This window comes from Scyliorhinus canicula, chromosome 2, assembly GCF_902713615.1.
Source record: "Scyliorhinus canicula chromosome 2, sScyCan1.1, whole genome shotgun sequence".
Lineage (NCBI taxonomy): Eukaryota > Metazoa > Chordata > Chondrichthyes > Carcharhiniformes > Scyliorhinidae > Scyliorhinus > Scyliorhinus canicula.
This window is the reverse complement of record NC_052147.1, coordinates 96,921,225-96,943,876: the sequence shown is the minus strand read 5'-3', so window position 1 is coordinate 96,943,876 and position 22,652 is coordinate 96,921,225. Positions and strand designations below refer to the sequence as shown.

Below are 22,652 nucleotides of genomic sequence, written 5' to 3'. Positions count from 1 at the left end.
AGACTCCCGGGTCTCTGAACAGTGTAAACACAGACTCCCAGGTCTCTGCACGCAGTGTCGACAGACTCCCGGGTCTGTGCACAGTGTAAACACAGACTCCCGGGTCTGTGCACGCAGTTTAAACACAGACACCCAGGTCTCTGCACGCAGTGTAAACACAGACTCCCGGGTTTGTACACGCAGTGTAAACACAGACTCCCGGGTCTCTGCACGTAGTGTAAACACATACTCCTGGGTCTGTACATGCAGTGTAAACACAGACTCCCGGGTCTGTGCACACAGTGTAAACACAGACTCCCGGGTCTGTGCACGCAGTGTAAACACAGACTCCCGGGTCTGTGCACGCAGTGTAAACACATACTCCTGGGTCTGTACATGCAGTGTAAACACAGACTCCCGGGTCTCTGCACACAGTGTAAACAGACTCCCAGGTCTCTGCACGCAGTGTGAACAGACTCCCGGGTCTGTGTACGCAGTGTAAACACAGACTCCCGGGTCTGTGCACGCAGTTTAAACAGACTCCCAGGTCTCTGCACGCAGTGTAAACACAGACTCCCGGGTCTGTGCACGCAGTGTAAACACAGACTCCCGGGTCTCTGCACAGCATAAACACAGACTCCCGGGTCTCTGCACGCAGTGTAAACACAGACTCCCTGGTCTGTGCACACAGTGCAAACAGAGTCCTGGGTCTCTGCACACAGTGTAAACACAGACTTCCAGGTCTCTGCACGCAGTGTAAACACAGACTCCTGGACCTGTGCATGCAGTGTAAACACAGACTCCCGGGTCTGTGCACAGTGTAAACACAGACTCCCGGGTCTCTGCATGCAGTGTAAATGCAGACTCCCGGGTCTCTGCACAGTGTAAACACAGACTCCCAGATCTGTACATGCAGTGTAAACAGGGTCCCGGGTCTGTACATGCAGTGTAAATACAGACTCCACTATCATAGGTCTGTTCATGCACCATCTGAACATTGACTACCAGGTCTGTGTATACATTGTTTGATCATCTGTGTGGTGTACACTGTACACAGCTGCTGTGAATAGAGAGAGGTCAGGGTATGTACAATAGACAGAGAATTAAATGATACCACACATTAGATTTAATTGAACGATTTATTGGCACAAGTCTGTTGGACAGAAACACCACAGTTATGGAATATCACTGATCAACCTTGTTAATTAGAGAGCTTTTGCTGTTTCCAAGGCAGAAGGACTGGCTCTCAGAGACAGGTTTGTGAGCATTGGGAGTTCCAGGAGAATGATTAGGAGCTTGGCCCATGTGCTATTTTGCTTTAGGGTTGCCAAACATTCAGGTTTGCTCTCGAGTCCCTGTGCATTCTGGGTAAAACAATAACTCCACCCCCTCCTTTCACATGAATGTGGTTTTAGATGGGACGTTGGAGATGGGATTAAATGGCTATTTGACCAGGTGAGGCTTTGGAGGTGGAACATGGTGTGGTGAAACCATCAGGAGCAAGCATCGAAGCACATCCAAAGAACAAAGCCTTCCCGCTAAGTATCACACTTGACAGTGGCATATTGTAACAAAGCCACAGTGGCTGCTGCATGGTCTCCCATTGTCTAGACCGGCTCAACGGCAGGTTGAACCATAGCCCTCAGAATGGATACAATTCCTTGCCCTCACCATCACTTGTCAGGACCTTTCTGGTCTAACACATCCGCTGTAACTCGTGCTGGAGAGTCCCTCTACCCCCAAGTGCTTGTTTTGTGTGGAAGCAATTTTACAGGGGTAAATGGACACGTCGAAAGGTCCAGTAAGACATGCCATGCCAGAGGTATGTTGATCAGACCTGCTTCTCAATCCGGGGTCCTGATATATTTTTGTCTATGCTACTGTATTGACCATTGTACGTTGTGTGTGAAGTATGTTCGGTGTTGTCAGATGCTCAGCAGCTGAACTTGTGTTCCTAAAAGGGACCACTGCTGATCATGTCCCACACCTCCCCCTCCCGAAAGGCTATTAGAAGCAATTTTACTCACATTACCGTGAAGCCAGGAAGATCAGCAATGCTAATTCCAGCTTCACCATCAAACATTGGGCTGCTGACAGCTCCCATCCAATCCTCCCTCCTGATTGTGTATCCTCCGCCAGTCACCCATCCCACAAGCATTTACCCCGTCCTCTCTAACTGCCAGGTACAGATACTCCCATCTCCCACATTCCCCCCAATCCATGTGGTCATTATTTGTATGTGATGCAGAATGTGAGCAGATTAGTCCACGATGAATTTATCACAGTGTGGCCCAAACCTCTCTCGCTATTTCCAATGAGGATTACTGACCTGTGATCAGAGCTGAAAGCCCTGGCTAAATAGTTTGCATTCTGTTAATCTGGAATCTGGGAAGCTGGGCGTGTGTAGCAGCCCTAACAGTACTCCAGGCAGGCTGGGAATTCAACCTGGGAATTTCCTAATCTCAGTGCAGCAGATTCACAAATTGAGCATTTAGGGTGCAGCCTTCTTCTGGTTTATTTAAACTGTCAAATAGTGTGAACCTTGGTTAAAACTCAGCTGAAGGGCTTGCCTTAGTTTATGGACAGTGCGTGGATGTTCTTTGGTGACATCTCCCCGACGCATTCACTTTACTTCATGTTTTAATCCAACACCCATGGCTCCCAGCTTCCATACTCTGTGCCAACAGCCCATGGCTTCCCAAGTGAATAACTCAAGGGCCACGGTGTCCAAGTGCATCATGTCTTCATGTTCCAAATGTTTTTCCATTCAGCTGGCAATCCCTGTCTCGATATCATCAGGAGAGGATCAATGTTCTCTGATCCAGGCCATCAGTGCAGATGATACATTGAGAGTAGAGTAAGCTTGGTTCGTTTTGATCTGACACTCAGTCCTGGGTTGGTCAGGGCTTGGTCTGGGTTAAGCCAGGCAGGTCCCGGTTTGAGCAGTAAGCAAATGAACTCCGGACTCCGATTGGCTGGAGTCCAGGATCTGTACCCTCGGTTGTCAAACTGAGTCGGCTGTCTTTACCTGGAGAAGAGAGACAGACAGAGGAATTAAATTGGGTATTTCATTTTCCAAAATGTGAAGTTCTAGGCGGTTTCCACCGCCACCTAATCATATTATTTGAAGAGCTGTTTACTTGGCCTAATGTAGTTTTCTGCCGTATAGCCCAAGATTCAGCCAGGCTAATTTCTAACCTGTACTGAGTTAGCTGATCTCACACATGGAGCACCGCACACCGTTCGGAGCTCTATATTAGAAACAATAGTGACGCTAGAAAAGGTGGAAGAAGATTTATAAGGATGATAACAGAAACCTTATACCTCACAGGAGTCAGTAAACGCTAGGGCTCTTTCACAAGGTTAACAAAATAGAGGTCTTTAAAATCAGGAAGAGGTTTGATAGGTAGATGCAGTGATGTTTCCATTTGTCAGGAAGACCAAAGAAAAGTCACAGATATAGGATCATCATTAGTAAACCCAACCAGGAATTCAGGAGAAAATTCTTTACCCAGAATATGGAACCCATCATCATGAATGAGTCGAGATGGAGAGCATGGTACCTTTAAGGGGAAGGTGGGTAAGTAAGTATTTTATTCCACATTTTCAACGTTTTTACAATTTACAATCAAAACAACCCCCCCCCCCCCCCCCCCCCCCAAACACATTAAGCACCCCACCCCCCATCCCCCAATGGTAACCAACTCTCCAAAATGAACAAACCCCAACTATTGTAGAATCCATCATCACAGGGACCCTCCCGGGCCCAAGTCTCCAGCAGGTCCCCCCACCACACCGAGGCACAGGGTGGAGAATCTGACCTCCCACCCCAACAGGACCCGCTTACGAGCGATCAGCAAGGCGAAGGCTAAAACATCTGCCCTGCTCCCGCCTGCATCTCAGGCCAGTCAGACACCCTGAATATGGAGCGGGATTCTCTGTCGGCGGGGTTCTCCGTTTTGCCATGGCCCGGGGTTTCCTGGCGGTGTCCATTGAACCAGCCAGCGGGTCGGGGCAGAAATATGGTGCGGCGGGGCGGAGAATCCAGCCCATGGCTCCACATCCACATGGAAAACCTCTGAAATGGTGCTGAACACCATCCTCCAAAACCTTTCCAGCTTCGGGAAGGCCCAAAATATATACACATGGTTTGCAGGGCCCCTCTCACATCGCTCACAGATATCCTCCATCCCTTTGAATAGCTGGCTCATCCTAGACATGGTAAGGTGCACCCTGTACACTACCATCAGCTGTATCAGCCCCAGCCTTGCATACAAATTTGAGGCATTTATTCTCTGCAGCACCTCACACCACAGTCCTTCCTCCAGAGCCGCTCCCCGCTCTTCCTTTCACTTCGCCTTAACCCCCTCCATCGACTCATCCTCCTCCAAAACCTCCCATAAATCACAGAGATGACCCCCCCTCTCCCCCCCCCCCCCCCCCCCCCCCCCCCTCCCTTTACTAACATCACCGCCTCCAACAACGAGGAGGCAGATGCTATCGGGAAGGTCAGGAAGACCATCCTCACAAAGTCCCGCACCTGCATTCACCTAAAACATCAGCGCCAACCCAAACTTCTCACTCAGCCAGTCCGAGCTCACAAACCGCCCTCCCAGAAACAGGTCCTTTATCTCCTTAATCCCCTTCTCTTCCCATTCCCGGAACCTCGCATCTATCCTCCCTGGCTTAAACCCACGATTCTTCCTAATCGGCCTCCCCCGCCCCCAACCTATAATGCTGCTGAAACTGCCTACAGATCTTCAGCGTAAGGTGGGTCAGTATTTAAGGGAGAAAGGAACAGTAGGATATGCTGATAGGCATTACATGAAGTCAGGTGGGAGGAGACTTGTACACAACATAAATACCGCACAGACCTATTGGGCAGATTGTCTGTTTCTCAAATGTACACTTTATGCCAGTCAGTGACAATGCTACGGCTGGCCTCATCATCCTTAAGCTGGGGTAGTGGTGAGTGGGGGTCCAGTGGTGGGGTAGCAAGGGGGTTGGAAGGAGTGCATCAAAAGTCGGCAGAAGTTTCCACCCCTGATTACAATCCAGTGATTCCCCTTTCATGTGCTGTGTGGTCTTTGGGCAAAGGACAGATGAGGCTTTTGTGTGGGTGTATCTTTGCACATGCTCATGGATGTCGTGTGGGGGGAAGGGTAAATATGCATGGTTTTACTATTATTTACCCCTCCAATCAGTAGGGTTTTGTTGCATGTCCCAGATTATTAAGTGTCCAATAATTAAACAAGCACTAACGGCAGTATTCACGATATAATCTTATGAGTTTTAGCCAAAAAATTCAAACATTTACAACACATTCATAATTTAGGCCATAGAATATACCGTGATCATCTGAATCAAATTCCAATTTATCTGTTCCAATAACCACGTTTTGCACCTTTTTATTGCCCCTCTTTATGTGACAATTTGCATGTTTTTTACATAGAATTACATAGAAAGATGGTTTTCATTATGTTTCATTCAGAGTGGCCTGGGAACAAGAGGAGGCCATTCAGTCCCTCGTGCCTATACCAACATTCAATTAGGTCATAGATTATGTGTATCTCAGCCCCATCTACCCGGCTCTGTTCTGTAACCCTTAATATTCCCGCCTAATGAACATCTATCACAATTCCAAAAGCCTCTATGGCTTTTTGGAGAGAGCGCGTAATCTTCCAGCCACACTGCGCCGGAAAAGCATCTCGCTGCAGCGCACCATGGCTGGTGAAAGCCAGGAGACCCCCACTCCCGGGATCCACCCGGCTTGCAATGCCTTGCAAGGTTCAATGACATGGCCTTTCACACTGCTGGTGCCGTGTGTGTGCCCATCAGCCCCTTTCATCAATTCAGCATTGATTTGATGACATGGTGTCTTTGCATCTCCAAATTGGTGTTAAATAATTGACATGGCTGAAAAGAACATCCTTCAAATCTTTCTTTCAAGGTCCAAAGACGTCACATTGAACTGGAAACATTAACTCTTGTTTTTCTTTCTCCGCAAATGCTTCCAGACCTGCCGAGTTTTCCCAGCACTTTCTGTTTCTAGCTCAGATGTCCAGCATCCGCAAGATTTTGTTTTTACCCTTCAAACCGTGCTCTGGTGAGAGGACACAGACTGAAACATCAACTCTATTTCCAGAAACTGCCTGACCTGCTATATTTGTCCAGCATTTTCTGTTCTTCAGGCCATCTGTTTCTAACTCCCTTTCCTTGATGACGAGAATCACACTTGCTGCCTTTCCAACTCCATGCTGTGGTATTTCTCAGGTATGTGTTTGTCTTAAGTGAGGCTTCAAGGCCTCCCTTCTAATGAAATAAATCTTTCCTTCCTACTTTGTTGGAAAGCAAGTTACTGCCTGTCCCGTGCCTGTACAGCTGAAGTTAATAACCCTTTCCTACCGATGGCACCTAATAACCTCTTTCATTAAGCAGGTAGTTACAAACCTATAATTTGTCTACCTTTAACCGTTTTAAAATAGCACAAATTTCAAAAGCAAACTTTGTGACTGAACAAGCAAAGGTTAAAAGCTAACACTATTGTAGTGTGGCGAAAAATCATTGGTAGCATTTCATGAAATTACTGAGAACACAGAAAAAGGTCATAGAATCTACAATGCAAGAGGAGGCCATTCGGCCCATCGAGACTGCACCGACTCCTTGAAAGAGCACCCTACCCAAGGTCCACACCTCCACCCTATCCCCATAATCCAGTAACCCCACCCAACACTAAGGGCAATTTTGGACACTAAGGGCAATTTGTCATGGCCAATCCACCTAACCTGCACATCTTTGAACTGTGGGAGGAAACCGGAGCACCCGGAGGAAACCCACGCACACACAGGGAGAATGTGCAGACTCCGCAGAGACAGTGACCCAAGCCGGGAATCGAACCTGGGACCCTGGATCTGTGAAGCAATTGTGCTAACCACAATGCTACCGTGCTGCCCGGCTTGGTCATTTGAACTAAACCGGTTTCTGCACCCAGCGCCGGCCCTAGGGTTGCTGGCGCCCCGGGCAAGCTGAACTTCGGCGCCCTTGGGGCGGGGCGGGGCCGAGAGGGGGGCGGGGCCGAGGGGGGGGGCGGGGCCGAGAGGGGGCGGACCCGGGGGAGGGCGGGGGGAGCGGACCCGAGGGGGGGGCGGGGCGGGCGGACCCGAGGGGGGGCGGACCCGAGGGGGGGGGGCGGGCGGACCCGAGGGGGGGGCGGGCGGACCCGAGGGGGGGGGGGGGGGGGGGGGGGGCGGGCGGACCCGAGGGGGGGGGGGGGGGGGGGGGGGCGGGGCGGGCGGACCCGAGGGGGGGGGGGGGCGGGGGGATGGACCCGAGGCGGGCGAGCGGGGCGGGCGGACGGGGGGGGTGGGGGGCCGCCCTGGGGGAGTGCGGCCACACTGGGGGAGTGCGGCCACCGCGCGGGACCCGAGTCTGGCGCCCCCTAGCACATGGCGCCCCGGGCAACAGCCCGAGTTGCCGGTGCCTTGAGCCGGCCCTGTCTGCACCACACAGGCTCTTCCCACCTTGCTTCATCTAACATCTTGATTAATAAAGAAAAAACTTGCATTAATAAAGTTCTGAAGGAAGGTCATCAACCTAAAATGTTAACTCTGTCTCTCTCTCTCCACACATGCTGCCAGTCCTGCTGACTATTCCCAGTATTTTCTGTTTTTACTACATTAGATATAATGCCTTCCACAGCCTCTACTTGCCCTACAGTACCTTGCAGTCAAATAAATATTTTGGAAGTGTGTTTATTCTAATCAATCTGATTAACCCTTTCCTTACAGTGTCATGGATGAGCCCACTCTCACCTTCATCAGGTGCTAGGCTTTCCAGCAATGCTTGACGGTTGATGTCTAGGAGTGAGATTCCTGGCTGATTTAATCCCTGGTGCTATTCCAGGAGCTGGGGACAATTCAAATGTGTACTAATGCACTGAGTATAAGGTCTAGGGGAAGGCTGGAGTCCACTGCTTGATAAAGTGACTTTCACCCAAATACCTTAGATTCAGCAGGAGAGAGAAGAAAATCTGTGAATAAGGATTCAACTGTGTCTGAGTAACAGACTTGGGCTAATTAACCTAATGAACTTGCATCTCTATACCACAGTTCACAACTTTAGGACATCTCAAAGTGCTTTATAACCAAAGAAGGGCTTCTGAAGTGTGGTCACGTATGATGTTGGAATCATTACAGCCAAATTGCACATTGCAACCTCCCATAAACTGCAATACAGTATGATAAAGATCACATAGTCCATTTTAATGACATCAACTGAAGTGCAATTAATGGCCAGGGCTCACAAATACGGCCCCTCAAGTCTGTTCCACCATTCAATAAGACGATGGCAGATCATTGATCTCAATCCCACTTTCTTTTCTGGTCCACATATCCCTTGATTTCTCTGGAGTTCAATAATCGATGTCTTGAAAATACAGTGCATGGTGTTGCTGTGCAGTGCTGTGTGCGTGGGTTTCCTCCGGGTGCTCCGGTTTCCTCCCACAGTCCAAAGATGTGTGGGTTAGGTGGATTGGCCATGCTAAATTGCCCGTAGTGTCCTAATAAAAGTAAGGTTAAGGGGGGGGTTGTTGGGTTACGGGTATAGGGTGGATACGTGGGTTTGAGTGGGGTGATCATGGCTCGGCACAACATTGAGGGCCGAAGGGCCTGTTCTGTGCTGTACTGTTCTATGTTCTATGTTCACTGCTCTCTGGAGTAAACAATGGGGAGCCATGGGATCTTTTATGCTCACCTGTGAGGTCAGGCGAGGCCTCCATTTTAATATCTCATCCAAAAGGCAGCACCTCCGCCTGTGCATCACACTTTCAGCGCTGCATTGGAGTGTTTGCCCAGAAATCTGTGTTCAAATTTCTGGAGTGGGACTTGAACTTGTGATCTTTGGACTTCGAGGTGAGAGTGCTACCAACTGAAGTTAAAGAGGGGACTAAGACCTCACCCTGTATATCTTTTCTAAAATATATCAGATATCCTCAAGGCTCTTTATAAAATTTAAAAACTGGACAAAGACAATTTAAAATGGCTGAATCTATGTCTGTCTGTGACCCTCAAACTAAAGGAGTTTACCTGGCAGTACTGAAGAAACCTGCACCTTGTTACCCCTGAAGAGGCACTAACTTTGGGTGGCACAGACCAAATTCAAAGGGAACTATTCAAAAGCCATCTGCATTTCATAACTGTGGTTGGCCAATTGGAGTCTGCATGCTTGCTGGAAAAAGGACGAGTGCAACTATTCTTTCAATTCTTAATGGTTGAGACGTTTAACCATCTCAGGGTCCAAGACGAGCGATACACAACCTTCGTTAAAACCAATGTAGAAAGGAGAGATAGTGTATACAGGAGGTTGAGGGAAGTGGGGCTGGTCAAGGTGAGGGATTTGTATTTGAGGAAGGGTTCATCAGTCTGGAGGAGCTAAGGGAGAGGGTAGAGCTGCTGAGGGGGAGTGATTTCAGGTATCTACAGGTTAGGGACTTTGTACGAATGGTCTAGAGGGGGTTCCCTAGATTGCCGGGATACACCCTGCTGGAGCGACTGCTGCTTCCGGATGTGGAAGGGGAGGGAAGAATTGGGGACATATAAAAGTGGCTGGGGGAACAGGGAGGCGAGTGGGTGATGAAGATCAAGGAGAAATGGGAAGCTGAGTTGGGAATGGAGATCAATTGGGGAGTATGGAGTGAGGCACTGAGAAGGGTAAACGGGACCTCATCTTGTGCAAGGATGAGCACAGTTCAAGGTGGTGCACAGGGTGCATATGACTCGGGCAAAAATGAGTAGGTTCTTTCAGGGGGTAGCAGATGAGTGTGAGAGGTGTGGGCGGGGGCCAGCGAATCATGCGCACATGTTTTGGGGTTGTGAAAAGTTGGGAAGATTCTGGGCGGGAGTGTTCGTGGTCTTAGCCAGGATAGTGGAGGAGGGAGTGGACCCGGACCCTTTCGTGGCGATATTTGGGGTTTCAGAGAAGCTGGAGCTCATGGAGAGGAGGAAGGCCTATGTCATGGCCTTCGCCTTTCTGATCGCACAGCGACAAATTTTGCTGGAGTGGCAGTCGCCATCGCCACCGGGGGCAGCAGCTTGGTTGGGTGACCTGTACGACTTCCTGCGGTTAGAGAAGATAAAGTATGAGTTTCTTTGTTTTTAAAAAAATTTGGATTACCCAATTATTTTTTCCAATTAAGGGGCAATTTAGTGTGGCCAATCCACCTACTCTGCACATTTTTGGGTTGTGGGGGTGAAACACACGCAGACACGGGGAGAATGTGGAAACTCCACACGGACAGTGACCCAGAGCCGGGATTGAACCTGGGACCTCAGCGCCGTGAGGCAGCTGTGCTAACCACTAGGCCACCGTGCTGCCCAGATAAAGTATGAGTTAAGGGGCTCAGCAGGGGAGTTTGAGAAAAGGTGGGGGATGTTTGTGACCGTGTTTGAGGAGCTGTTCGCTGCGGGGAGGGGTGAAAAAGGAGGAAAAAATGTACAAACTATATAGTTGATTGTTGGAAAGAATGTTTCCCGGGTGTTTATTTGCTGTAACCTACTTTGACACAAGTTTGAATAAAATGCGCTTAAAAAAAAAAGGAAGAAAGAAAGGTGGGAGATGTGTGACATGGACCTCGACCGTATGTAACTAGTAATATTGCCTTGCTGGACTGCAAAGTTAGTCTGCTGTTTACCATCCGACAAGCAGCCTCATAGAAAAGGATCTCTGCCAGGCTGAATACCTGACCCCCATTTATATTATTTCTGCTGAAACTTCTGCATCATCACTTATTTTTTTTATTTTTATTTTTTTTAAATAATTTTTATTGAAGAGATTTTTTACATGAAAATATTTACCCCCCCTAACCATAGACTATTACACAATATTCCCTCTTAACAGATATCCCCCCCCCCGCCCGCTGTCCCTCCCCCCCCCTCCCCCCCCCCCAAAAAACAAACAAAGCAACAATTAACATCAAACATGAACTGCGAACAAATTTGTCCGCATTACAACCTTAAATAACCCACCACACCCGTTGTTGCCACCCCCCCCTTCCCCCCCCCCCCCCCGGGTTGCTGCTGCTGCGACCTCTGCACCCTATCTTTGAGCCAAAAAGTCGAGGAAAGGCTGCCACCGCCTGAAGAACCCTTGTACCGACCCTCTCAGGGCGAATTTGACCCTTTCCAACTGGATAAAGCTTGCCATGTCATTAATCCAAGTTTCCACGCTTGGAGGCCTCGCGTCCTTCCACTGTATCAGTATCCTTCTTCGCGCAACTAGGGACGCAAAGGCCAGTATTCCGGCCTCTCTCGCCTCCTGTACCCCCGGCTCCACCCCAACCCCAAAGATCGCTAGTCCCCATCCTGGTTTGACCCTGGATCCCACCACCCTCGACACCGTCCTTGCCACCCCCTTCCAGAACTCCTCCAGTGCCGGACATGCCCAAAACATATGGACATGGTTCGCTGGACTTCCCGAACACCTGACACATCTGTCCTCACCCCCAAAGAACCGACTCATCCTTGTCCCCGTCATATGGGCTCTATGTAGCACCTTAAATTGAATGAGGCTAAGCCTCGCACACGAGGAGGAAGAATGAACCCTCTGCAGGGCATCAGCCCATGTCCCATCCTCTATCTGCTCTCCCAGCTCCCCCTCCCACTTGGCTTTCAGCTCCTCTACTGATGCCTCCTCAGCCTCCTGCATTACTTTGTATATGTCCGATATCCTCCCCCCTCCGACCCAGACCCCCGAGAGCACCCTATCGCTCGCCCCCCTGCTGGGGAGCAAGGGGAACCCTTCCACCTGGCGGCTAGCAAATGCCTTCACCTGCAAATGTCGAAACACGTTTCCCGGGGGGAGCCCGAATTTCTCCTCCAGCTCTCTCAGGCTCGCAAACCTCCCATCTACAAACAGATCCTTCAGCTGCCTGATGCCCACCCTGTGCCAGCTCTGAAATCCCCCGTCCATGTTCCCCGGGATGAATCTATGGTTCCCTCTTAACGGTGCCTCCATCAGACCTCCCACTTCCCCCCTGTGTCGCCTCCACTGCCCCCAGATCTTGAGGGTGGCCGCCACCACCGGGCTCGTGGTGTACCTCGTGGGAGGGAGCGGCCCATGGCGCCGTTACTAGGGCCCCCAGGCTTATGTTGCCACAGGACGCCCTCTCCATTCGTTTCCAAGCTGCCCCCTCCCCTTCCATCATCCACTTGCGCACCATCGACACATTAGCCGCCCAGTAATACCCCGAAAGGTTGGGTAATGCCAGCCCTCCACTCTCCCTACTCCGCTCCAAGAAGACCCTCCTCACCCTTGGGGTGCCATGCGCCCACACGTAGCTCATGATGCTGCTCGTCACCTTTTTGAAGAAGGCCCTAGGGAGGAAGATGGGCAAGCACTGAAATAAAAACAAAAACCTTGGGAGGACCGTCATTTTAACGGACTGCACTCTGCCCGCCAGCGACAGCGGCACCATGTCCCACCTTTTAAATTCCTCCTCCATCTGTTCCACTAGCCTAGAGAAGTTCAACTTGTGGAGAGTCCCCCAGTTCCTTGCCACCTGCACCCCTAAATATCTAAAACTCTTTCCTGCTCTCTTCAACGGGAGTCTCCCGATTCCCTCTTCCTGGTCCCCTGGGTGTATCACAAATACCTCACTCTTACCCAAGTTTAGCTTGTACCCCAAAAAGTCCCCGAATTCTGCTAGCAGTTCCATCACCTCCGGCATTCCCCCTTCTGGGTCTGCCACGTATAGCAGCAGGTCGTCCGCGTATAGCGATACCCGGTGCTCCTCCCCGCCCCTTGTCAGCCCTCTCCACCCCCCTGAGCCCCTCAGTGCCATCGCCAACGGTTCAATTGCCAGTGCGAAGAGCAGGGGGGACAAGGGGCACCCCTGTCTGGTCCCCCGGTGGAGCCCAAAATACTCCGATCTCCTACCATTCGTCACTACACTTGCCGTCGGGGCCGAATAGAGCAGCTTCACCCATTTAATAAATCCCTCCCCAAATCCAAACCGCTCCAGCGTCTCCCACAGGTACTTCCACTCCACCCTATCAAATGCTTTCTCCGCGCCCAATGCCACCACTATCTCCGCCTCCCCCTCCACTGCCGGCATCATGATGACGTTTAGCAGTCTCCGCACGTTCGTATTAAGCTGCCGCCCTTTCACAAAACCCGTCTGGTCCTCGTGTATCACCCCTGGCACACAATCCTCTATCCTGGTAGCCAGGATCTTTGCCAGCAGCTTGGCGTCCACATTCAGGAGCGAGATAGGCCTATATGACCCACACTGCACGGGGTCCTTATCCCGCTTCAAGATCAGAGAGATCAGTGCCTGCGACATTGTCGGGGGCAGAGCCCCCCCCTCCCATGCCTCGTTGAAGGCTCGCACCAGCACAGGGCCCACCAGATCCGCATATTTTTTGTAAAATTCCACCGGGAACCCGTCTGGCCCCGGCGCCTTCCCCGACTGCATATGCCCAATCCCCTTGACTAGCTCCTCTAGCCCTATCTGCGCCCCCAGCCCCTCTACCAGCTCCTCTTGGACCTTGGGGAACCTCAGTTTGTTCAAGAAGCCCTCCATCCCCCCTTCCCTCGTCGACGGCTCTGACCGATACAGCTCCTTATAGAAGTCTCTGAAAACCCCATTTACTTCTGGCCCCTTCTGCACTATGTTCCCACCCCTCTCCCTCACTCCCCCAATTTCTCTAGCCGCATCTCGCTTGCGGAGCTGATGCGCCAGCATCCTACTCGCCTTATCCCCATACTCATAAATCGCGCCCTGCGCCCTTCTCCACTGTGTCTCCGCCTTTCTGGTGGTCAACAGGTCAAACTTAGCCTGCAAACTACGCCGTTCCCCCAGCAGCCCCTCCTCTGGTGCCTCCGCATATTTCCTATCCACGTCCAGAAGCTCCCCCACCAGCCTCTCCCTCTCCTGTCTCTCCCTCCTTTCCCTATGTGCCCGTATGGAGATCAGCTCCCCCCGGATCACCGCCTTCAGGGCCTCCCATACCATCCCCACCTGCACCTCCCCCGTGTCATTAATGTCCAGATATCTCTCAATACTCTTATACACCTCCTCATCCGCCAGCAACCCCACATCCAGACGCCACAGCGGACGCTGGTCTCGCACCTCTCCCATTTCCAAATCTACCCAGTGTGGTGCGTGGTCTGAGACCGCTATGGCCGAGTACTCCACTTCCCGTACTTTCGGGATCAGTCCCCTGCTTAATACAAAAAAGTCAATTCTAGAATAGACTCTGTGGACATGGGAGAAAAAGGAATACTCCCTCGCCCTCGGCCTCCCAAACCTCCAGGGGTCCACCCCTCCCATCTGCTCCATAAACCCCTTTAACACTTCTGCCGCTGCCGGCCTCCTACTCGTCCTTGAACTCGATCTGTCCAACACGGGGTCCAGCACTGTGTTGAAGTCCCCCCCATGATCAGGCCCCCTGCCTCCAGGTCCGGAATGAGGCCCAGTAGGCGCCTCATGAAGCCAGCGTCGTCCCAGTTCGGGGCATACACGTTAACCATCACCACTTTCTCCCCCTGCAGCCTACCCTTCACCATGACATATCTACCCTCTTTATCCGCCACCACCTCCGCCGCCACGAACGACACCCTCTTCCCTACCAGGATCGCCACCCCTCGGTTCTTTACGTCCAGTCCTGAGTGGAACACTTGTCCCACCCACCCCCTTCTCAGGCGGACCTGGTCCGCCACCTTCAAATGGGTCTCTTGTAGCATTGCTACATCCGCCTTCAGCCCCTTCAAATGCGAGATTACTCTCGTTCTCTTGACCGGCCCATTCAGCCCCCTCACATTCCAAGTGATCAGCCGGGTCGAAGGGCAGCCCGCCCCTTTCCCCCGCCGACTAGCCATATCCTGTCACCTGCTCGCCCCGAGTCAGCCCTCCCTTTCTGACCCGCTCCCCATGGCGATGACGCCCCCCCCCCCCCCCTCCAGTCCTCAACTTCTCCTCCCTGGCCTTTTCAGCAGCAACCCGGTGGCCCCCCCTTCCCCCCTCCCCCCTCCCCCCCCCCCCCCAGGCTAGGACCCTTCCTAGCCGCGACGCACCCTCCATAGTACTTCCGTGAGTCAGCTGGTTTACGCTGACCCGGCTGCCCCTGCCACACTCCGGCTCCTCCCGGCATGGGGGGACGTCCCCCCCCTTACCACCCCTCCTTGACCCCGCTCCAGCGCGGGAAAGGGAGCCATTGCTGACCACGCCCCTTACTCCCACCCCCCTCCCTCCTCTGCCCCGTGCGCGGGAAACCAGAGGAAAGCCCACGCTTTCGCCCTGCCCCTCCCCGCCCCTCCATCTTCAGTTCCACCCCCGTCCCCGATCTCCCACCGATAAATACAAAACAACCAAAAACCCCACAAGAAACACATACCCCCGGCACTCCCCCCCCACCCCGCCCTCCCACCATAACATTATAAATAACAGGAAAAAGAGAGAAAAAACTGGTATAGAGAACAAAAAGGGTCCAAAAATACGGCCAAGTGAAAATCCAACCAACAGAAAGCCACGTGTCCAGCTTAAAGTACCAGAGCGGCAACGACCGCCAAGTATCCCCTGGTTCTAGTTCGAGTCCAGCTTTTCTTCCTGGACAAAGGCCCACGCCTCCTCCGGGGACTCGAAATAGTGGTGCTGGTCCTTGTAGGTCACCCACAAGCGCTGGCTGCAGCATCCCGAATCTAATTCTCTTGGCATGCAGCACCGCCTTCGTCCGGTTGAACCGGGCCCGCCGCTTTGCCACCTCCGCACTCCAGTCCTGAAAGATCCTCACCGTCGAGTTCTCCCATTTGCTGCTCCTCTCTCTCTTGGCCCACCTCAGCACCCTCTCCCGGTCACTGAATCGCTGGAACCGAACCAGCACCGCCCTCGGGGGTTCGTTTGCTCTTGGCTTCCTGGCCATTACTCTGTAGGCCTCCTCCAATTCCAGGGGCGAAGGGACGGCCCCTGCCCCCATCAGTGAGCCCAGCATTTCTGCCACATACCCCTGGAGGTCCGACCCCTCCAGCCCTTCTGCCAGGCCCAGGATCCTCAGGTTTTTCCGCCTCATGCGGGTATCCATCTCCTCCAATCGGTTTTGCCATCTCAGGTGGAGTGCCTCGTGCACCTCCACCTTTCCCACGAGGACCGTGGCCTCCTCCTCCCTCACAGTCATCTCCTGCTGCAGCTCCCGAATTGACGCCTCTTGGGTCGCCTGTGCCCCCATCAGCCTGGTGGTCGTCGCGTTCATCGACTCCAGCAGCTCCACTTTCAGCTCCGTGAAGACGCGCAGGAGAGCGGCCTGCTGCTCCTCCGCCCATTTCCTCCAGTCCTCGGGTGCGCCGCCGGCCGCCATTTTGGATTTCTTCCCCCGTTTTTTTCGGGGAGCTGCTGCCGCTTTTTTTCCTGCCCCACTTCGGGTGACGACCATAAATTTGACGGGGTTCTCCTCTGGGAACCTTCCCCCACCGGGAATTGCCGTTCCAGCGCCGTTAGGGGCCCTCCAATCGGCCCGAAAACACCTTCCTAACAGGAGCAGCCAAACGTGCGACTTAGCTGGTCATAGCCGCAACCCGCATCATCACTTATAAGACTGATTTACCTCTGCATGCCAATCTTACCATGTGAAGTCAGCACCACTGGAAAAGTGCATTTTACAGCATTGGTTTTCAACCCACTGATCTATGGAAAGGAATACTCCATTGGACTGTGTTTCTGGACTCTGGAACCCATGGAAACACTCAGCGTGATTTACCAGCTAAGTTGCTTCTGAAAGGCAGTGTGGCCGGTAGATTCCTCTTCCGGGATCTACCTGGCTTGCCACGCCTCATGAGATCTAATATGATCTCATGAGAATCGCGATATGAATCCCGCCCATTGTGGCAGGATCACTATTTTGTAAATCTGCATATTATAGTGAGACAGCTAGTCTCACTCTAGTCCATTCCCCTGATTTACCTGAAGCATTGGGATCTAACCCCTTCGCTTCAGAGACGTCGGGTGAGATCTTTCAGTGCCTGCCTCCACAAACGGGGATCAGATGGAACGGCATGCATTGGGAGGGGGGTGTCCTCCCAGGGGATCGGAGGCCCTCCAGTCTTCTGGCCGGGTGGCACCCTGGTACTACTGGCACATCTGGACACCTTGACCCTGGAACCCGAGCCGTGCCAGCGTGGCACTGCCAGATGGCAGGGACGAGGGGTGCTTCTCGGTGCTGGAAACAGGACTAAATGTAGGTTCGGCAGAGCACTCCCCACTGAAGCCCCGAATGGAACCAGAGTGCTGGTAGATAGCGTGGCGTTTCTCGACGCTGCAAGCACTGAGAAACCCCCGGGTAAACGCGTTCATTACGGGATTCTGTTCCCATTCGGTTAGAACGCGCCCACTATCTCCTTCCCCTGTGGTCTCTGCATTGTAAATCTTTCTTTTCTCTATCTCTCCTTTACTGCATGAATGCAAAGGAACATTGCGACTATCCTCCTGCGTTTGAGTGTGCACAAAAAAAACTAACTCTGAGTTCATCCTATCTTAGGGGCAACACGGTGGCGCAGTGGTTAACACTGCTGCCTCACGGCACCAAGGTCCCAGGTTCAATCCCAGCTCTGGGTCACTGGCCGTGTGGAGTTTGCACATTCTTCCCGTGTTTGCGTGGGTTTCGCCCCCGCAACCCAAAAATATGTGCACGCTAGGTGGATTGGCCACGCTAAATTGCTCCTTAATTGGAAAAAATGCATTGGGTTCTCTAAATTTGTTAGAAAAAGAGTTCATCTCATCTTGAGTTTACTGCAGGGTTGTTAATAGAAGATTTGATCGCACCAAAACAGAGGGGTTGGGAAATATACCACTGCTTATAAAGGGGGAAGCAAATCAAAAACAACTTTCCGTTTGTGGTTGGGGGATGAGAGGAGAAATTAATGCTGTGTAAAATAACTCCCTTTCTGTTCATAACAATAACCTGAAAGACTAATGGTTTATGAAGAAAATTAGCATCTAAAAAACCACAGAGTACAAGCCGCAATATGGACTGAAACTCATGATAAAGAGTGATAGAGTCATTGCATTGCTGAGAAATGTTTCACAGCATTTCATTGTGTACTTTACATACCGTGAAGTTCACTCATTGTTTTCTAGGTCAATGTGACAGCCAATTTTGTACACAGTGAGGTCTCGCAATAGCAATGGGGTGAAAAACTAGTGAATCTGTTTTTGGTGGTGTTGGATGTGAGAAGGAATGTTGTCCGGAAGAACTCCAGCCTCTTGAATAGAGCAATGGGAGCTTTATGGTCCATGTGATTGAACAAGACAAGCAAGACATTTTGACAAGAAAATAGGGCCTCCAACAATGCCGTCCTCCCTCAGTGTGGCATTGAAGGTGGTGTCCTCAAGTTGTGGAGTGGGCTTAAACCCACAACCTTTGATATAGTTAATGTGGCTATTACAGTCTATGAGCAACACAGTGTAATGCACATCCCCATTAATCCAAATGGCATCTCAACCAGGGATAGGAGTCAGGTTCCCCAGATTGAAAGAATGAGAATGACAGACCTTCAATGGGGTGGACCAGGTAAATTAAACTGCAGTGTGTTGCTGAGAGGGCACGGGTTCTCTCTGACATATCCAGACAGAGAACACAGGGTTCCTTCTGTCTGACTGATCCAGGCAGAGAGGGTACAGAATTCCATATGGCTGACCCAGACAGAGAGCGCAAAGGGTTCTGTTAGACTGACCCAGTCAAGAGAGCGCATGGTGTTTCTTTTGACTAATCTCGATTTGGGGGGGGCACAGAATGCTCTCTGAACTAGAGAGAGGGCACTAGGCTCTGTCTGACGGCAGCTACCCAGGTCTCGTAGCACAATATAAAATGTTGATATAGCCTGCTGTTTGCACCCACTTCCTGCTCAGCCAGATAACGATTTATGCCGATTACATTAAGCAAAGTTCAATTAAAGCATCTCAGCGACAGATTAGAAGAACAGTGAAACCACACGCAGCGACTGGTTCACAGTGTTAGCACTCGACAGGCTTCCCAGTATGAAGTCACTATTGAGACAACTGTCTCAACTGCACTTCCTTAACCTTCGCATTTCCGCCCACTTTCTCTCATTTATCCCTCTCCCCTGGCTCCTTGCGGAGGGGTTCAATTTGACGGGCACAGGCCCCAACACTCCATTCCAGGCAATCTCACCAAATGGTTAATCTGTATCGGAGTTTGGACAGCAAGGGTGAAATCATGTGCCCTCTCCAGTGAAAAATTAAGGGTCTCATCTCACTGCCATTGGTATGTTGATATTAACCCAGCGGAGGCGTGGAGCTTGCCTTGGGACATGCACAAAGCAAAACCTGACATGTTTGCATACCGGCTCCCATCAGGAAAGGAGGGGAGCCCCAATGATCCAATCCCTGCCCTTGCTGCTGACTCCCCTCCAGTCCCCCGTTACACGCAGCCTGTGTACCTCCTCCTGCCATCTTTAACCTGGGGCCTGGGTGGGTCTTGCACTGGCAGCAGTCACCTCCTCTCCAGTGGTGCAGCCATTCAAAACAGTTGCTGGCCTGTATGTGGCTGGACAGCTCTGATATGGGAGGGGGAAATCTCGGCCCTATCCCTGATCCTGGGAAAAGGCCTGACTGTGCCTTAACAAGTGCCTGATTGGTAGGGAATACCGTTGGCCCTTCTTGGAGAGGCAACATGGCCCTTCAGTCAGTGACCAAGACATCACTGGTGGCACAAGATTCTGCCTCAAGTGTTGGCGGGGTAATCTGCTGCAGTGTGCATCGCTGCAGAGCTGTGCCAAACACATGTAATGAATAGGAGCAGAAACTGTCTCTAGATTCTCACCATCCCTTCCCCGTAAAGGAAAGAAAAGGAAATAAAGTACTTGCATTTATTAGCGTTTTTCATGACCTCAGGGTATTACATTGTGCTATACAGTCAATTCAGTACATTTAAAGAGTACTCACTCTTATGCAGAAACAAGTGCAGCCAATTTGTGGAGAGCAAACTTCCCCAGACAGCAACGTAATAAATGTCCAGATAATTTGTATTAGTGATGTTGGTTGTAGGATAAACATTGGCCAGGACACCTGGCAAACTGATGGATATTGTCTGTTTAAATCCCATTGTGGTTTGCTGTGTGGGTGATCGAACCCCATTGTGGTTTGATGTGTGGGTGATCAAACCCCATTGTGGTTTGATGTGTGGGTGATCAAACCCCATTGTGGTTTGATGTGTGGGTGATCAAACCCCATTGTGGTTTGATGTGTGGGTGATCGAACCCCATTGTGGTTTGATGTGTGGGTGATCAAACCCCATTGTGGTTTGATGTGTGGGTGATCAAACCCCATTGTGGTTTGATGTGTGGGTGATCAAACCCCATTCTGGTCTGATGTGTGGGTGATGGTATCCCATTCTGGTCTGATGTGTGTGTGATGCACACCTTTGAGGTTTGGGAGATCGTCCCTCGCCCATTATGTTGAAATTTGATCGAACGAAGGGCCACTTCGTACATATGCATAGCCTTTTGTTTAAATTCCCATGCTGTGCAGGGTCACCATAAGACCATGGCAGCAGATAAAATGCAAGTCTTTATTATATGCTTCAGTGAAGGCCTGGATGATGCCAGATCTCTTTTCACATGGTCTCTAACTCATTGTGCAGATGTTGCATAATTATTTAATGACTGGCCTTCAGAAATGTGAAGGTTAAATTTTCAATCAATTCCTTATCTGTGCTTTGAATTAATTAAGTGTTTACTGAATGCTATTCATAGCTTTAAAAGTCAATTAACATAAGGGCCTCAAATTTTGTTTGCGACCAATGTTAAAAGCATGACCTCATATTTGGACCCTCTCCAAAATTGTATTTAAGCTTTGTTGGAGAAGTCTGTACATTTACAGTGACTAAGTCTTATTTTGATGAAGAAACAGATACTCTGTATATTTAGTACAACTAACCCTTACCCTGGAGAAACAGGAACTCTCAGTTACACGAGTAACCCTTGCCCTGCTGGAGAAACCAGAATTATCTTCAGTAACTCTTGCCTTGCTGAATAAACTGGGACTCGGCAGTTACATTATGCCTATGCTTTATTTAACCATTCACAAAAGCATTGCCACAGCATCCCTCTCTGTTCTATGTTTTCCTCCCCTTCGATGTGCGGAATCGCCTACACTTTGGTTGACAGCTCAGTAGACAACATGGCTGAACTTCTGACCATGTGCTTCAGAGCTGTCACTGTGCAACCCAGTCCTTGCTTTATCTTAAAAGGATGAAAAATACTTGCATTTCTCGAGTGCCTCAGGGTGTTCAAAAGCACTGGAGAACAAATAAAGCACCGTTGAAATGTGGTCAGTGTTGCAGGGAAGTGTAGCAAGCTCCAGCAACAGCAATGAGACAAATGACATGATCATTTGTTAGTTAGTTGAGTAAGAGTAGGCCAGAACACCAGGAAGAACGTCCTTGCTCTTCGTTGAAAAAGTGTCATCGTACCATTTTCTTCCACCTGAAAGGGCAGACAGCGCCTCGGTCTCTTTCGAAAGATGGTACTTCTGACAATGTAGTGCTCCCTCAGTATTGCCTTTGAGTGTTAGCCAGGATTATGTCCTCAAGCCTCTTGAGTGGGCCTTGCGACACACAATCTTCTGACTCAGAGGTAAGACTGCTATTTACTGAGCCACGACTGGCAGTGTGTTACGAAGCACCTTGATACAACCCAGTGGCACTGCCTGATTCCAAATCCCTCTCCACAGGGGCAGTGCTCTGCCTTCTCAGCCCTGAAGTTTCTCTACTGCAGAGTTGGCACTTGTCACAGTCTGAAGTACTGAAAGTTTGTGTGAATATGATTAGTCTTGGTTTTATAGAAAGGCATGGCCCATCCACCACTTACCCATAGCATAATCAAAGTTCAACTCTGGCCTTGATTGGCTGTCTGTGTGGAGTTTGCACTTCCTCGCCGTGTCTGTGTGGGTTTCCTCCGGGTGCTCTGGTTTCCTCCCACAATCCAAAGATATGCAGGTTAGGTGGATTGGCCATGCTAAATTGCCCCTGGGTGTCCAAGAATGTGCAGGTTAGATGGGGTTACAAGGAAGGGCGGGGGAGTGATCCTAGGTAGGGAGCTCTTTCAGCGGGTCGGTGCAGACCCGATGGGTCAAATGGCCTCCCTCTGCACTGTAGGGATTCTATGAAGACAAACACAAGATGTCATAAAGACTAAACAATGGCCTGCATCTTGTGGTGAGTGGCAAAGCAAAGGCCTATGTGACTGACTGAGTTTAAAAATATGTGCCGGTGCAGAACGGTGCACAGTGGGTTAGCCCTGTTGCCTCATGGCACCGAGGTCCCAGGTTCAATCCCGGCTCTGGGTCACTGTCCGTGTGGAGTTTGCACATTCTCTCCGTGTTTGCGTGGGTTTCGGCCCCACAACCCAAAAGATGTGCAGGGTAGGTGGATTGGCCACGCCAAATTGCCCCTTAATTGGAAACAATGAATTGGGTACTCTAAATTCATTAAAAAGAAAAAAAAAATACGTGCCTACACATTCATCAGCTGCAGCAGGAACTTGTTCTCTTAGCCACAGAGTGGATCCATCGACGAGGACCCAAACTCTCAAGATCATCAAACAAAACTTCAAAATAGCTCTCAATTTCCCAAGCCTCACAATTCAAAATGGTCTGCAGCAATCCAGTT

The 22,652-nt window shown here is 50.8% G+C and overlaps 1 protein-coding gene across 8 annotated transcripts in view; it reads right to left on the bottom strand.

Moving 5' to 3' along the window:
* Positions 1-1,104: 1,104 nt before the first annotated feature.
* Positions 1,105-22,652, bottom strand: part of rad51b (RAD51 paralog B) — a 745,951-nt gene continuing 724,403 nt past the window's right edge. For all 8 annotated transcript variants that reach the window (XM_038783679.1, XM_038783690.1, XM_038783709.1 and 5 more), the window contains exon 11: positions 1,105-3,007. In XM_038783679.1, coding sequence (XP_038639607.1) covers positions 2,880-3,007 — 128 coding nt within the window. In that variant the 3' untranslated portion in view covers positions 1,105-2,879. The remainder of the gene's footprint in view (positions 3,008-22,652) is intronic.